General features: G+C 41.8%; 1 protein-coding gene across 8 annotated transcripts in view; it reads left to right on the top strand.

Annotated features, from left to right (window-relative positions):
- LOC138975707 (small G protein signaling modulator 1-like) overlaps nucleotides 1-9,697 on the top strand; it is a 30,738-nt gene extending 21,041 nt beyond the window's left edge. For 5 of the 8 annotated variants that reach the window (XM_070348455.1, XM_070348454.1, XM_070348451.1 and 2 more), the window contains 11 exons: nucleotides 904-1,083; nucleotides 1,513-1,707; nucleotides 2,119-2,339; nucleotides 2,726-2,949; nucleotides 4,809-4,888; nucleotides 5,184-5,308; nucleotides 5,548-5,630; nucleotides 6,305-6,414; nucleotides 7,032-7,128; nucleotides 8,195-8,362; nucleotides 8,944-9,697. In XM_070348455.1, the coding sequence (XP_070204556.1) occupies nucleotides 904-1,083; nucleotides 1,513-1,707; nucleotides 2,119-2,339; nucleotides 2,726-2,949; nucleotides 4,809-4,888; nucleotides 5,184-5,308; nucleotides 5,548-5,630; nucleotides 6,305-6,414; nucleotides 7,032-7,128; nucleotides 8,195-8,362; nucleotides 8,944-9,032 (1,572 nt within the window). In that variant the 3' untranslated portion in view covers nucleotides 9,033-9,697. Of the gene's footprint in view, nucleotides 1-903; nucleotides 1,084-1,512; nucleotides 1,708-2,118; nucleotides 2,340-2,725; nucleotides 2,950-4,808; nucleotides 4,889-5,183; nucleotides 5,309-5,547; nucleotides 5,631-6,304; nucleotides 6,415-6,887; nucleotides 6,966-7,031; nucleotides 7,129-7,949; nucleotides 8,116-8,194; nucleotides 8,363-8,943 lie in introns of those variants that run through there. The other 3 variants (XM_070348453.1, XM_070348456.1, XM_070348457.1) reach the window with 3 other exon arrangements.
- The last annotated feature ends 6,533 nt before the right edge of the window (nucleotides 9,698-16,230 follow it).

Here is a 16,230-nt window from a genome sequence, read left to right as displayed (position 1 = left end):
CCGAACGTGGGGACGAACTCACGCTGACAGCGGCCAACTGGATACAAATCCAGCGCGCTACCGACTGAGCTACATCCCCACCCGTATTTCCTCCTCCTGAAAGCTTGCTTTCGTCCTCCCTAAATGCTCAAAGCCTGTTCATCTTGTCTCTCTTTCACCCAATGCTCAGAATGCACCAAATTGCTTAGATTTGGTTCCAGTGTTAATTTGTTTTCCAGGGAGCAGGCCTTAGGCCCTTGAGAGGGATGCCTCTGCGTTGCTTAGCCACTTTGATAGTCCACACGCCTAAATCGTAAATGTCCTCCTTTTTCATCTTGTTCTATTTCAAGAAGAAGAAGAAGAAGCCCTGTTGTCTGTTTTTGTGTGTGTATTGATCTGTGTGTGTTTGTTTGTCTATCTTTCTCACTGTGTCTGCCCCTGTTTGTTTGTTTGTGTCTATTTGTCTGTCTGTGTGTATTAATCCATCTGTGTGATTGTCTATCTTTCCTCTGTCTTTACATGCTTTTTTTATCTTTCTATCTGCATGTGTATCGATCTTTGTGTGTGGGTTTGTCGATCTTTCTCTCTGTGTGTTTTGATCCGTCTGTATGTGTTTGTCTGCCCCTGTGTGTTTTACTGTTTGTGTGTGCATGCGTTTGTACGTGTCTATTTGTCAGTCTGTATGTATCGACCCATCTGTGTGATTTTTTATCTTTCGTCTGTTTACGTGTGTTTTGCTTCTCTCTGTGTGAACTGATCTGTCTGTGTATGTTTGTCAATCTGTCTGTGTGTATGGATCTGTATATATATGTGCTTGTCGATCTCTCTCTCTCTCTCTCTCTCTCTGTGCCCCTGTTAGTGTTTTTCTCTCCATGTTACGAAAGAAAACTGAATTAATCGAACAGCACACACTTCGCTGTACAGGTGTGGCCGTACTTGCTGGGCCACTACAAGTTCAAGAGCACGCCTGAGGAACGTGCGACGCTGGACGACACAGTACACACGCAGTACGAGCGCATCATGTCCGAGTGGCTGGCGGTGGAGGCAATCGTACGGCAACGAGACAAGGAGGTGGTGGCCGCAAACCTGGCCAAACTCTCACAGGTACGCCACCAAATTTAAACACCCTGTGAATTAGGGATGTAAAGGTTTCGTTGTGTGTGTTTGTTTGTTTGTTCTTCTGTCCGCACTCAGATTTCTTGTTTTAATGGGGCCTGATTGAGCTGAAATTCAGTGAAATCTTGGGGACATTCTGAGATAAGTCACAACATCATTTATTTATTTATTTTGTCTGTTTTGTCTCGATGTCTGTCCACCTTTAAGGCCGTTTAATTGGTTCTTGTGAATGTTTTGTTTTGTCGTGAATTAAACGTTTAAAAAAATTAAACTTTCTTTTTTTAATTCTTCAATTGAAAAGCTAGCAGCTAGTCTATCATTTTCAGATGTTTGTCAAATATGGGGCTTATAATGCTTGTTGCTTATTTTTAAACAAAACTGATGAAAAACCTCATTGGCATAAACCTATATCTCCAGGAGAGCACGGATGGCCACATTCCGCTTGTGAGAAAGGACTCGTCGCTGAGCAATGAGGTGTTTGAGTCGTTTGAGTCGGAGGACTATTCTCACCCAGAAACGGTGCAGGAGGAGAGCTCCACTGCATTGACAACACCCACCGACGAGAGGAAAGCCAGCATGGAGCTGGGGCTGGGGGGCTCCAAGTCTGACAAGGTCATTCTCCTGTTGTTGTTACCACCATTAGCTTTGTCGTCATTATCGTTGTCATCACCATTGTCATTGTCATCATCTTCATTGTGATTGCTGTCATCTTTGTTTTTGTCAACATTGTGAGCAGGACCACAATCGCCGTTATCGTCATTACCATCCCATCATCATTCCACAACCAGAGTGCATTATCATTATCATTATCCATGTCATTGTCGTCGTCCTCATCATCATCAGCACCATCAGCATCATTTCTTCATTTTCAGTCGCAGATGAAAGTGGCTTGTTCATTTCAAATGTTATTCTCTCAGGTGGCAGGAGATTGGTTCGCACAACTCTCACTTACTCTATTGCAGTCGTATGCATTAAGAGCGCTTACCTCCCTTTGTATCTCAGAATTTTTTCTTTGTTCGACAGGTGATGACAGACGCAGCCACCTCCACCACCTCCTCCCCGCGACGAATCAAATTCTCTGTGGAGGACAGTCCTGACGACGGGCTGGGCGACTCCATCGCGCAGGGCGGCTCTCTCACTGACCGCTCCAAGCTGGACTCTATGGATGAGATGGACCCTGTGTACTCCCCCCGGCCTGAGGGAACCCTGGAGAAATTTGTGGTCACCAAGCTCTCCGTCGACAGGTGTGTATTATGTTGGGGCCCTGTAGCTCAGTTGGTAGTTTACTTAACTTGTGGTACTTGGGGTCATGGTTTCGAATCCAGGCCAGGACGGACACGGGGTCAACCCAATGTGCAGACTCAGAGTCGGTATCCATGTCCCATCCCGTGTCACCACAGCGGCATGTAAAAGACCTCGGTCATTGTATCATTAGTGCAGTTGGCTAATTACACATAAACACGCAATCACCCACAGTGAGTGCGACTCCTGTTGCTGCTAGGTTTTTAACTGGGTGGAAGGGACCTGAATTTTCCAGCAATGGGATAATAAAGTTATGGAAATGTGCATCTGTTTTCACTGCACCCCTTGAGGTTTTTGAAAGAAGTTTACCCTTGCCTTGCATTAACAGTGCGGTAATGGACGACGGGTCTGCATTGTCTCCTGGCCCCACCACCATCTCCACCACGATACAAGACTACCGCACGCACTCCAGCGTGGATGGGGGCTCGGAGGATGAGAATGAGGACGACGAAGACGATGAGGATGATGACGAGGAAGGGAGGAAGGGGAGCCGGGGGGACATCTTGTCGGTGGACGGTGCAGGTGTGAACTGCAGTATTGAGCACGATCTTGGTTTGTTTTTCTGCTTTTTTCATTTCTCGTGTGCTTGTGACTGTGTGCGTGTGTGTGGCGGTTGGATTTTAGATTTCTGATGCGCTTGTGGCTGTGGATGTGTGTGTATGGAGGCAGTTTTTACAGTTCTCGTGTGCATCAAGACTGTATGTGTGTGTGAGTGAAGTCTTTTTTCTTTACATTTCTTGTGTGCTTATGACATGTGTAGGTGTGTGTGACTGTGGTTTTTACATTTCTCGTGTGCTTGTGACAAGTGTGTCTGTGTGAGTGTGTGTGTGCTGCAGTGCATGGTTTTCACATTTCTCTTGCTCTTGTTAGGTATGTGTTGGTGGTGATGCTTTTTACACTGCTCTTGTGTGTGTGGTGCTAGATTTGTCCACTTCCAGAAGAATATATATGGAGACAATAGCAAGTCATCCCCTTCACTTTTTCTGTTCGTGAGTTACAGCCCTTTGAATGTTGAACAATGAATATAAGTCATCTGACACAGACCAAGCAAGAATTCTCTGTAAGAGATCTGAGATTCTGAAGTGTTTCCGGGAAAGGAATCCCGAGTTGTTTCGTCCCTTACTTGCCTGAATGGCACACTCGGCAGTCTCTATGGTAAATGCGACCCTGATGTCCTGAAAAGGAGTTCATAGCATTCGCAGTGAAACACAGCACTAATGTGTCATAGATGCACTACTGGCAACGAATCTCTATGGTTCTGAATATACTTCCAGTCACACTTTTGATGACGTTGAGGTCTATGTCAGTCTTTTAGAACAGAATGCTGCCAATTTAAAAAAAAGATAAACAGCAGCACTCGGAGGTCAAAACAAAACTTCTGTAGCTTAGATATTGCAGCATGCAGCGGGTTTGATTCTGAAATTAACAATAGACACCCCTCCGCAGAGTTATATCAAAAGCGAGACGCCTCACATCAACAGTATTTAGCCCTCCAATTAAATGTTTCTTATGACATTCCGGTGTGCCTTTTACACGTGTGTGTTGGTGGAATGAGCGTCTTTGTCTTCTTTGAGTTTTGCTGCAGGCTTGTTTAGATAAATTTGGATTTTAAATTTTGTTTGACGTGATATGAGCAGTCCAAAATATTCATTCTGCTGATCTTTTTTTTGTCTCGTCTCTTTTACTTGACACACCACCCTTAGAAAATTTGTTCTTTCTTTCTTTTGAATGTTTGCATTTTATTAGACGTAAAGAGAAATTCTGACATTTTGATTGTTTTCTTGGAGTGGGCAACATTTTGGCATGTATTATTTATTGATTTTGTTTGTCTGTCTGTCTATTTGTTGATTTATTTGTTGATTTATTTTTTTATCAATCTATCTCTCCAATACATGTTTGTGTTTGGCATTTTCTTGTTATGATTACAACATTTAGCTTCATGTTGAGTGCAGAATTCTTTTTGCATTTACAATTCCTGGTGACTTGAATTTTGCTTCATGATCTGTGAATTCTTACTCTTGTTCAATAGTTGGGGTATTTCAGTGGACTTACCAGAAGTTTGAATTATATATTTTGCCGGTATAATAAATTGGGTATCTTGACGTTTTTTTCGGTGTTTCTTTTGACACCTTCTTTGGGTCACTGTTTAAGATCGTTTAACTCCAAACTTGGTAATTTGTCGTGTGTGTGTTTGTCAATAAGGCGCAGGGGTAAAAGTTGAGCCTTATAGTCCCGAAAGTACCGTAATCGCAATGCTTTCAGGCTGATTTGTAATAAGTATTTGTATAACACAATGAGAAATCTGGCTTGTGAAAAAAGCTGTGACCTTTGATGATGTGGATGATACAACTTTAAGCAAAAGTTGTGGATTGTGTTATTGACAGATTTGTGTTATTTGTGCGTGTGTGCAGAGAACTCCAAGAGATTGTCAGCATCTAGAGAGAGCTTGATGTCACCGGCCTCCCCTGCTTCCAATGGAGGAATCTACTCTGTGAGAATCTTGATATCTGTTTGTGTGAGAGGGAGGGGGAGGGAGGGAGGGAGTGAGTGTTTGTGTGTGTGTGTGTGTGTGTGTGTGTGTGTGTGTGTGTGTGTGTGTGTGTATGTGTGTGTGTGTGTAAAAGTATGCAGTGTTCTACAAGATAAAGAGTTTGTTTTGTACATTTTGATGATGAAATTCAAAAACAAATTGGTAAAAATAAATAAACGATGAAATGTTTCATAAACTAACCTCTCGCCTTTTGAATTTTTTTTATTCATCATTTAATTGCTGATACAATTTTCAGGCTGAGCTGCTTGACAGTGTGGCCTTGAACTTGCACCGTATTGACAAGGACGTTCAGCGCTGCGACCGCCACTACTGGTACTTCACCGACGATAACTTGGAGAAACTTCGCAACATCATGTGCACGTCAGTACACTTTTAAGATTGATGAAATTCCACTGTGTGCGTGAATGATAATTTGTAAGAAATCTATTTTAATATTATATTGTGCTGTCCTTGTATCGGTGAGAACAGAATTCTTTAGTTTTTTTATTTTGATCTTGTTTGAGTGCACTGCCGTCCATATTACTCTTTAGTCCTTAAATCATGCCTTCAGTCGTTGATAAATTTCAAGTGTTTTTGATGTGTTCGTGTTTCTGTTTCAGGTACGTGTGGCAACACTTGGATATTGGCTACGTTCAAGGCATGTGTGATCTCGTGGCTCCTCTTCTCGTTATTCTGGATGATGGTACGTAATTTTCTTGGCTTAATCACCTGACAATTTTGACTTGATATAGGATAGATTTTTAATTGGCATGAAGTGGATTCCAAGGATAATGTAAAAGTGATATGTAGTAGATGCACATTCTGTACGAATTTCTGCTGGAGGAGAAACTTTTGGTAGGGTAAAAGCTATATGTATATATATATATAGTGGTGTTTGCAATTTATACATTTTTTGAAAGATGAAGGTCTGAGTAAGTAAGTTTCATCACTGCAAGAGATTTATTTAAAAGGGTGACAGTGGAACCCCCCTTTTAAGACCTCTAAAAATCTAAGAAAACTATAATTTTATATCCCAAAAAGGGGGGGGGGAGTCTTAATATGGAGGTAAATTTACACAGGTTATGAACAGAAAATCTGAAAACAAAGGTCTTAAATTGGGTGAAGTCTTAAATTGGGAGGGGGGGGGGGGGGGGGGGGGGGAGGTTGTCTTAAAAGGGGTGCTCCAATATACTGGTGTTTCCTTTTTGTTAAAGCATTATGAATAACTGTTATTCCTTAGTGTTTTCAAAAGTTTTCAGGAAGTTAACAGTGTATGCATCAGTATTATAAACCACCCTGCAGTATATGTATCTGTAAAACATGTATAAGGATACCGTTGCCCTAATTGTTTCAACATGTTTACTGTGTTTCTTGCAGAGGCCCTGACGTACAGCTGTTTCTGTGAGCTGATGCGTCGCATGTCATCCAACTTCCCCCATGGTGGTGCCATGGACACACACTTTGCCAACATGAGGTCACTCATACAGGTCAGTGATTCTGCTCTAACCATTGATGGTATGGCCCTGTAGTGTATGTGAACATGCAGGCTTTTGAGCAAAGAGTCTGTGCGGGGCAATGGTTGTGATAGTGAGCAGTGGTATTAGTGTTATTAGCCAGAGAAATAATACAGTTTGTTTTTGTGTGTTCAAGGCAAAACATGATGCATTTTGTTAAGGCAAAACAAAACCAACACAATGCTAAACTCCAACTAACATTATTTGCCCAGTGAAGTTTCAATGCAGAGAAAAAGCAGCTTATGACATTTAACAGGGAGAAAGGAGCAATCGGTGTAGAAAAGATATTTTGTTTGTGTTCAGATCCTAGACCAGAGCTGTTTGAACATAATCATCAGCTGGGTTTTGAGAGAGAGTGTGTGTAGGGCAATGAGTGTGATAGTAAACGGTGGTATTACTGATATTAGCCAGAGAAATAATGCAGGTTTTATTACGTTTGTGTTCAGATCCTGGACTCTGAGCTGTTTGAACATAATCATCAGCAGGCTTTTGAGAGAGAGTGTGTGTAGGGCAATGAGTGTGATAGTAAACGGTGGTATTACTGATATTAGCCAGAGAAATAATGCAGGTTTTATTACGTTTGTGTTCAGATCCTGGACTCTGAGCTGTTTGAACACATGCATCAGCATGGTGACTACACACACTTCTACTTCTGCTACCGCTGGTTCCTGCTAGACTTCAAAAGAGGTGAGTGTTATAGCTTATCGATAATTGGCTGGATGTTATCACACACAAAAAACACAAACAAACAAAAAAAGGGGGGGAAAAAAAAAAGACTGCTAACGTTCCAAAATTCAGAATGAAAAAAACAAGAATGGTCAGTTATTAGAACATTAGATTTATTACAACAACAAAAAAAGCAATCACAGGTACGTTGACCCAGTGGTCTTTAAGGTGGACAGATGGACAAAGAGTTATGATACAAATAATAAACTTGGCTTGGAAAGCGCTGCTGATTGACCCCCCGCGGGTTAGGGGGAGTCCCATATTGGTTGGGACGAGAAAGAATTTACCCGATGCTACCCAGCATGTCGTAAGAGGCGACTAACGGTTCTGTTTCTCCTTTTACCCTTGTTAAGTGTTTCTTGTATAGAATATAGTCAATGTTTGTAAAGATTTTAGTCAAGCAGTATGTAAGAAATGTTAAGTCCTTTCTACTGGAAACTTGCATTCTCCCAGTAAGGTCATATATTGTACTACGTTGTAAGCCCCTGGAGCAATTTTTTGATTAGTGCTTTTGTGAACAAGAAACAAGTGGCTCTATCCCATCTCCCCCCTTTCCCCTATCCCATCTCCCCCCTTTCCCCGTCGCGATATAACCTTGAATGGTTGAAAACGACGTTAAACACCAAATAAAGAAAGAAAGAAAGCTGCTGATTGTCAGTCTCTGGCAAGAATGAAACATTCTAATAACTCACCATTCTTGTGTTTTTTGTATTACTCTCTGTTTGTGTACTTTTTTTCCCAATACTTGAAGATAATGTTACTGTATGATTCACCCCTCACAGAACTGCTGTACCCCGATGTGTTCAACGTGTGGCAAACGATCTGGGTGGAACTATAGTCTCTTCGTTCCTTTACTTTTTTCTTCAAGGACTCAGAAGATAATCTTACTGTATCATTCACCCTTCATAAAACTGCTGTACCTCAACAAGTTCATGGAAGACAAACAGGGCAGAACTGCTCTCTGTTAGTGTAATCATTTTCAACCAATACTTGAAGTTAATCTTACTGTATGATTCACCCCTCACAGAACTGCTGTACCCCGATGTGTTCAACGTGTGGGAGACGATCTGGGCAGCCAGACACATCAGCTCCAGTCACTTTGTGCTGTTCATCGCCCTCGCCCTGGTGGAGTACTACCGTGACATCATCCTTGACAACAACATGGACTTCACCGACATCATCAAGTTCTTCAACGGTCAGTGCAACTCAGGCCGAAATCATAGAGAGGAGTGATGAAAGTTATTCGTTTGTTTAGAAAGAGTTGCATGGTGAATTAATTGATTTAAAGCCAGATATTAATTAGGGGGAAGTCGACTTTGTGAAGTGTACTTCATGAAGCTTTGGCACTGAATTTTCGGTTAAAAGACTTCTGGAAGTCTTTGTGAAGTCAACTTTGGGCTCAATTCAGGAAGGCTTTAAGACCTGCTGATTCCTCTCTTTTTCAAGACAAGGAGGTGGGTGGGGGGGGGGGGGGGGGGTCATTATTTGTGTGGCAATGTCAAGGTTTGTGTGAGTCCACAAACCTGGCAGCAATCAAATGCCATGTGTTTTCCCAGAGATTTGTTTGTGTCTTTATTTTATCTCTTGTATGTTAACAGAGATTTTGAAACAAAAAAACTGCAGAGGTGCTTATTAACAATTCCTCAGTTACTCTGATCATCTCTCACATGGTGTGTGTATGCCCCTTCCTGAAATACTTCAGCTTTCACTCTTGTCGTGTGTTTTCCTGAGTATTCTTTAACATCATGTTGTACTATCTTTTTTTTCTCTTCTCAGAGATGGCCGAGCACCACAACGCCAAACAAGTGCTGGGCATTTCCAGGGAGCTGGTACTGAGACTGCAGACGCTGATCGACAACAAGTAAACTCGCCCGTATCGCCCCACTCCGCACTACCCACCGCATTTACCACCACAGATGAGAGAGGCTGTGAGTCTTTGGTCTGTGAAATATGATACTGGTCACACTATATGTCAACAAAGTTTTCAAGAGCTTTTTCACTCATTTGGTTAGCTAGATCATCAGCACACCTAGTGATGTATAAAGAACAAAAATCAAACTATTTACTGCGGGAACACCTGGAGTGGATTTTGTTCTGAGCAGCTGACATTGTTTTCAGATGTTTTTTCGAAATGAATGTTGACATATGATATTTGTTATTTATCCCACCTGATTATGAACTAGTTACCTTTTTGTTCATGTATGCTGGGTTCAGTAGTAGATCTGGTGACGAAACGATAATGGTTCATCAAAAATTGTGCAGTGTATGAATCAGAAAATTGGTTCACATTTTAACAATGTAGACACTAATGTTTTGACATCAACATTGTAATTCATTTAGGAAAGTTTTGTTTGTATGTTTGTACTATTGGTATTCGATTCCTGCATTTGTTATTTTTTTGGGGAGTAAAACCTTGTCTCATGGCCAAGAATCTCCTTTTATAGTTAAGTGAATGAAACTAGGCTTCATAATGTTACAGCGGAAAAAAGAGGAGTAACTTGGTATGTGGGGGTGGGAGGGTTACAGAAGAAAAGAGGAGTAACTTGGTGTGTGGGGGTGGGAGGGTTACAGAAGAAAAGAGGAGTAACTTGGTGGGTGGGAGGGTTACAGAAGAAAAGAGGAGTAACTTGGTGTGTGGGGGTGGGAGGGTTACAGAATAAAAGAGGAGTAACTTGGTGTGTGGGGGTGGGAGGGTTACAGAAGACAAGAGGAGTAACTTGGTGTGTGGGGTTGGGAGGGTTACAGAAGAAAAGAGGAGTAACTTGGTGTGTGGGGGTGGGAGGGTTACAGAAGAAAAGAGGAGTAACTTGGTGTGCGGGGGTGGGAGGGTTACAGAAGATAAGAGGAGTAACTTGGTGTGTGGGGGTGGGAGGGTTACAGAAGAAAAGAGGAGTAACTTGGTGTGTGGGGGTGGGAGGGTTACAGAAGAAAAGAGGAGTAACTTGGTGTGTGGGAGGGTTACAGAAGAAAAGAGGAGTAACTTGGTGTGTGGGGGTGGGAGGGTTACTGAAGAAAAGAGGAGTAACTTGGTGTGTGGGGGTGGGAGGGTTACTGAAGAAAAGAGGAGTAACTTGGTGTGTGGGGGTGGGAGGGTTACTGAAGAAAAGAGGAGTAACTTGGTGTGTGGGGGTGGGAGGGTTACTGAAGAAAAGAGGAGTAACTTGGTGTGTGGGGGTGGGAGGGTTACTGAAGAAAAGAGGAGTAACTTGGTGTGTGGGGGTGGGAGGGTTACAGAAGAAAAGAGGAGTAACTTGGTGTGTGGGGGTGGGAGGGTTACTGAAGAAAAGAGGAGTAACTTGGTGTGTGGGGGTGGGAGGGTTACTGAAGAAAAGAGGAGTAACTTGGTGTGTGGGGGTGGGAGGGTTACTGAAGAAAAGAGGAGTAACTTGGTGTGTGGGGGTGGGAGGGTTACAGAAGAAAAGAGGAGTAACTTGGTGTGTGGGGGTGGGAGGGTTACAGAAGAAAAGAGGAGTAACTTGGTGTGTGGGGGTGGGAGGGTTACTGAAGAAAAGAGGAGTAACTTGGTGTGTGGGGGTGGGAGGGTTACAGAAGAAAAGAGGAGTAACTTGGTGTGTGGGGGTGGGAGGGTTACAGAAGAAAAGAGGAGTAACTTGGTGTGTGGGGGTGGGAGGGGTACAGAAGAAAAGAGGAGTAACTTGATGTGTGGGGGTGGGAGGGTTACTGAAGAAAAGAGGAGTAACTTGGTGTGTGGGGGTGGGAGGGTTACAGAAGACAAGAGGAGTAACTTGGTGTGTGGGGGTGGGAGGGTTACAGAAGAAAAGAGGAGTAACTTGGTGTGTGGGGGTGGGAGGGTTACAGAAGAAAAGAGGAGTAACTTGGTGTGTGGGGGTGGGAGGGTTACTGAAGAAAAGAGGAGTAACTTGGTGTGTGGGGGTGGGAGGGTTACTGAAGAAAAGAGGAGTAACTTGGTATGTGGGGGTGGGAGGGTTACAGAAGAAAAGAGGAGTAACTTGGTGTGTAGGGGTGGGAGGGTTACAGAAGAAAAGAGGAGTAACTTGGTATGTGGGGGTGGGAGGGTTACAGAAGAAAAGAGGAGTAACTTGGTGTGTGGGGGTGGGAGGGTTACAGAAGAAAAGTAACTTGGTGTGTGGGGGTGGGAGGGTTACAGAAGAAAAGTAACTTGGTGTGTGGGGGTGGGAGGGTTACAGAAGAATAGAGGAGTAACTTGGTGTGTGGGGGTGGGAGGGTTACAGAAGAAAAGAGGAGTAACTTGGTGTGTGGGGGTGGGAGGGTTACTGAAGAAAAGAGGAGTAACTTGGTGTGTGGGGGTGGGAGAGTTACAGAAGAAAAGAGGAGTAACTTGGTGTGTGGGGGTGGGAGGGTTACTGAAGAAAAGAGGAGTAACTTGGTGTGTGGGGGTGGGAGGGTTACAGAAGAAAAGAGGAGTAACTTGGTGTGTTGGGGTGGGAGAGTTACAGAAGAAAAGAGGAGTAACTTGGTGTGTGGGGGTGGGAGGGTTACTGAAGAAAAGAGGAGTAACTTGGTGTGTGGGGGTGGGAGGGTTACAGAAGAAAAGAGGAGTAACTTTGTGTGTGGGGGTGGGAGGGTTACAGAAGAAAAGAGGAGTAACTTGGTGTGTGGGGGTGGGAGGGTTACAGAAGAAAAGTAACTTGGTGTGTGGGGGTGGGAGGGTTACAGAAGAAAAGAGGAGTAACTTGGTGTGTGGGGTTGGGAGGGTTACAGAAGAAAAGTAACTTGGTGTGTGGGGGTGGGAGGGTTACAGAAGAAAAGAGGAGTAACTTGGTGTGTGGGGGTGGGAGGGTTACAGAAGAAAAGTAACTTGGTGTGTGGGGGTGGGAGGGTTACAGAAGAAAAGTAACTTGGTGTGTGGGGGTGGGAGGGTTACAGAAGAAAAGAGGAGTAACTTGGTGTGTGGGGGTGGGAGGGTTACAGAATAAAAGAGGAGTAACTTGGTGTGTGGGGGTGGGAGGGTTACAGAAGAAAAGAGGAGTAACTTGGTGTGTGGGGGTGGGAGGGTTACAGAATAAAAGAGGAGTAACTTGGTGTGTGGGGGTGGGAGGGTTACAGAAGAAAAGAGGAGTAACTTGGTGTGTGGGGGTGGGAGGGTTACAGAAGAAAAGAGGAGTTACTTGGTGTGTGGGGGTGGGAGGGTTACAGAAGAAAAGAGGAGTAACTTGGTGTGTGGAGGTGGGAGGGTTACAGAAGACAAGAGGAGTAACTTGGTGTGTGGGGGTGGGAGGGTTACAGAAGAAAAGAGGAGTAACTTGGTGTGTGGGGGTGGGAGGGTTACAGAAGAAAAGAGGAGTAACTTGGTGTGTGGGGGTGGGAGGGTTACAGAAGAAAAGAGGAGTAACTTGGTGTGTGGGGGTGGGAGGGTTACAGAAGAAAAGAGGAGTAACTTGATGTGTGGGGGTGGGAGGGTTACAGAAGAAAAGAGGAGTAACTTGGTGTGTGGGGGTGGGAGGGTTACAGAAGAAAAGAGGAGTAACTTGGTGTGTGGGGGTGGGAGGGTTACAGAAGAAAAGAGGAGTAACTTGGTGTGTGGGGGTGGGAGGGTTACAGAAGACAAGAGGAGTAACTTGGTGTGTGGGGGTGGGAGGGTTACAGAAGAAAAGAGGAGTAACTTGGTGTGTGGGGGTGGGAGGGTTACAGAAGAAAAGAGGAGTAACTTGGTGTGTGGGGGTGGGAGGGTTACAGAAGAAAAGAGGAGTAACTTGGTGTGTGGGGGTGGGAGGGTTACAGAAGAAAAGAGGAGTAACTTGGTGTGTGGGGGTGGGAGGGTTACAGAAGAAAAGAGGAGTAACTTGGTGTGTGGGGGTGGGAGGGTTACTGAAGAAAAGAGAATAGAGGGAAAAAGAAAAAGGAAGAAAAGAAGAAGAAAGTGGAATCTCTCAATCTGTTTTTACTTTTTTTTTTACTTTTTTTTTTTATAAAACTATAAAAGCTACAGCGACATGGAGAAAAGAAAAGAGAAGCATAAAGGATGAGTAAGTTATTTGCATTGGTCAGTAATAAATATTCTGCTTTGTGACAATTAAACACATTGCCTGGCATGCATGGTTGTAATTACTGTGCTGAACTTTCAACGATGTAGGTGCCAAGTCATAAGTTCACGCTGTCAGCGATGTAGGTGCCAAGTCATAAGTTCTGTCATACAGATACACCAAATATTCTTTTGTTTGATACATTTCACTGAGGCAGAATGTCATCAAAGTTATGTACAGTAATACCTCTTAATTAAAACCTCTTAATTAAAACCTCATCAGAGTTGATAGAAAGCAAGAAGTCTAAAAATTGAGCTATACATTTACTGACTATACTTAAAGAACAAAATCTTGGGGATGGGGTGTGTGGGTTTGGGGGGTGGGGAGGGGTAGAAGCTTAACTAGACCATGTTTGGAAACACCTGTCAAGTTTTTATGATGGAATGTGGACAAGCTGCTTTCCCTTGTTTCCATAGAAACGCTGATGCAACCCTACAATGTCACATGTAGCTTCCCTCAGTGTTTCTTTGGTAAGAAAAAACAAGTGAAAGCACGCACAGTCTTCCAGAAACCATACAAAAACGACAGATTTATTTCCAGAATTCATCTATTGAAGGTACATGTATTTAAATAAAGGTTTCACTGTATTGAGTGTTTGGAATTTGATGTGCTTGAAATTGAAATGTCATTGAAATGGTGGAGTGTAAAAGAAGGGAGAAGTGCAATAAACTGAGAGCAAATAACCAAACTTGCTTTCATTTGTTTTTTTTCCTCCTTATAAGGGCTTTCCCTGTGTCATAATGTTTTGTTGGAAAATAATTTTCTGTGGAAATTTTGTTGTGGAAATTTTTTTCTGCGGAATTTTTTTCTTTTCTTCTGTGAACAGTATTTTTGCTGTGGAATATTAAGAACGTGTGCCATTGTACATTTATTTCTTCAAGTGATCTATCGATCATGTGTTCATTCTTTATACAAACGGTTTTTTTCCCATTTTCTGTTTTGTTTTGTTTTTGTTTGTTTGTTTATGAGCCAGTGGCAGTGCTAAAGTTTCAGTTTACAGAGTTTTTCAGGGAGCTTTATCTTCTTTTATTCCAGTTGAAACCTGCCATTTTGTCTTGTTTTATTCCTTGATTGTTCCTGTTTGCCAAGTCAGTGATGATAAATACTGTTTCTAGATTGTATTTGATTGTACTTGTTTTTATTATTAGTCCTCTGTTGTTGTTAACAGAAAATTATTTTCTTTGTTTTCTTACATGCAAGTGCATTGCTCAGATGGGTTGCTGTTATGTCTAGGAGTTCCCTTTTTTTTTAATTCCCCCCCCCCTCCTCTCCAATGCAGAAATAAATGATGGCACCTTGTGAATCTAGCATAATTATGGTAAAGCGAGAATCTCACCAACAGTGTTTCAAAGGAGAAAGAAAGAACAACTGCCGGTCGTAATTCTATTGCAAGTCCTGGGCTAAGTTTGGCGAGTCTTTTGTTTGTTTGTGTATTTGCTTCTTTGTTTTTATTTGTTAAGTGTGTGTTAGATTGGTTAGGCCCCCCCAAAAAATAGGTCTGTTTACGGTAACATAGGCAAAAAAAATAGGGTCGGGATTTTTTTTTTCTCCAAAAAAAACATATTTTTACGTTATTTTGCAAAAAAAACAAGATTTTTTTTTTTTTTTTCTTCCCCAAATGCCAAAAAAAATGTCTAGGGTCGCGCGAAAAAAATAGGGTCGGTCGGGTTACCGTAAACAGACTAATTTTTTTTTTGGCCTTATTTTGTTTGATGCGATGGTTTGCTTGAGACCTGTACTTAATGATCTTGCAGAGGAAGATATGTTGATGCTTTTCTCGGATGGGTGGGTAAGGGTATCTTTCCTTAATGCATACAAAAATAACTTGCTTGTCTCACTGATCCCTAATGTGTTCATTATATACTACTGTTCTTCTGAGGAGTGGTTGGAAAATGAGGAATTGTTTTTGAGATCTTTGAATCTTGAATACAAAAGCCGTTCATGTTGATGTAAGTGTTTGTTTCTGTTGCAGTTTTACTTTTTTTTATGTTGCTAAGGCATTTGAACTCTTGTATTTTGAACAGATATACCTCATTGCAATTTCATATTACTTTTGTAGATTTTTTTGTAGTTTTTCACATTTTTATTAAAAATGAAAACATAAACCAGTTGTAGATTCATTGTGCCATTTATTTGTGCAGGGAAACAATTGAATCTTTCTTTTTGAGAACAAACTAATGAACAACACTCAACAACAAAATTGTTTCAATACTGATGCTAAGAAATTTTTTTTTTAAAGAAGTTACTGGTCATCAGAAATTGAGGTAGGTGAAGATATTTGTGTCATAATAACTCGCTGTTAAAACAGTAGGCAAACATTTGTCTAGTCACAAACATTGTTGACAAGAGAGAAACCTTCCTATCATGCAATAAATGAGTGTTCACATCATGTTTTAATATGTGTTTATATTTTGTTACTGTATTAACATTAAGCTGATGAACTTGACATTGTCGGCCCTCACCGAAATCTAGTATACCACAAAATTGTGCGACATGTGTACCACTTTGTTAATTAAGCATCACAAATGAAAAATGTGGAAGTGCTTCAAGAATTTGATTGGATTATTTCATCCACTGCACTAAGAGTACTGGCTTTGTTAAATAAAAAATATTCATCCTCGTTTGAGTGTGATGAGAATCATTGGTTGAAAGTGATTTTCTCGCATCTTTAAGTTTTTGTCTGAAAAAAAAAATATATATATATATCATCCATCAATGTGAATCATGTTGTACATCAAAAAGATATCATCCCCTAATTAAAAAATGTATTGTTAATTGTTGGTAAAAAGAAAAATCGGTTCATACCATGCATGTACATACTGTAGATATATGTGTGTAGAAAAGAGGAATATATTTATTTATATTGTACATATATGTCAATCCTGAAAGTTCTGTATAAATTATTCTTAATCTTAGAAAATGTATTAAGTGCAAGTTTGTGGTTCTGATCTTACTTTTTTTTCCTTGTGATAGTAGCATGACTACATTTGTGCTTTGTGACAATTTTAAAGATAAATGGGTTTCAGTAATGTTTTAT

The sequence above is a fragment of the Littorina saxatilis genome, linkage group LG9, assembly GCF_037325665.1.
Source record: "Littorina saxatilis isolate snail1 linkage group LG9, US_GU_Lsax_2.0, whole genome shotgun sequence".
NCBI classification, from domain to species: Eukaryota; Metazoa; Mollusca; class Gastropoda; order Littorinimorpha; family Littorinidae; genus Littorina; species Littorina saxatilis.
Note: the sequence above shows the minus strand (reverse complement) of the source record. Positions and strands in the feature narration are given on the sequence as shown.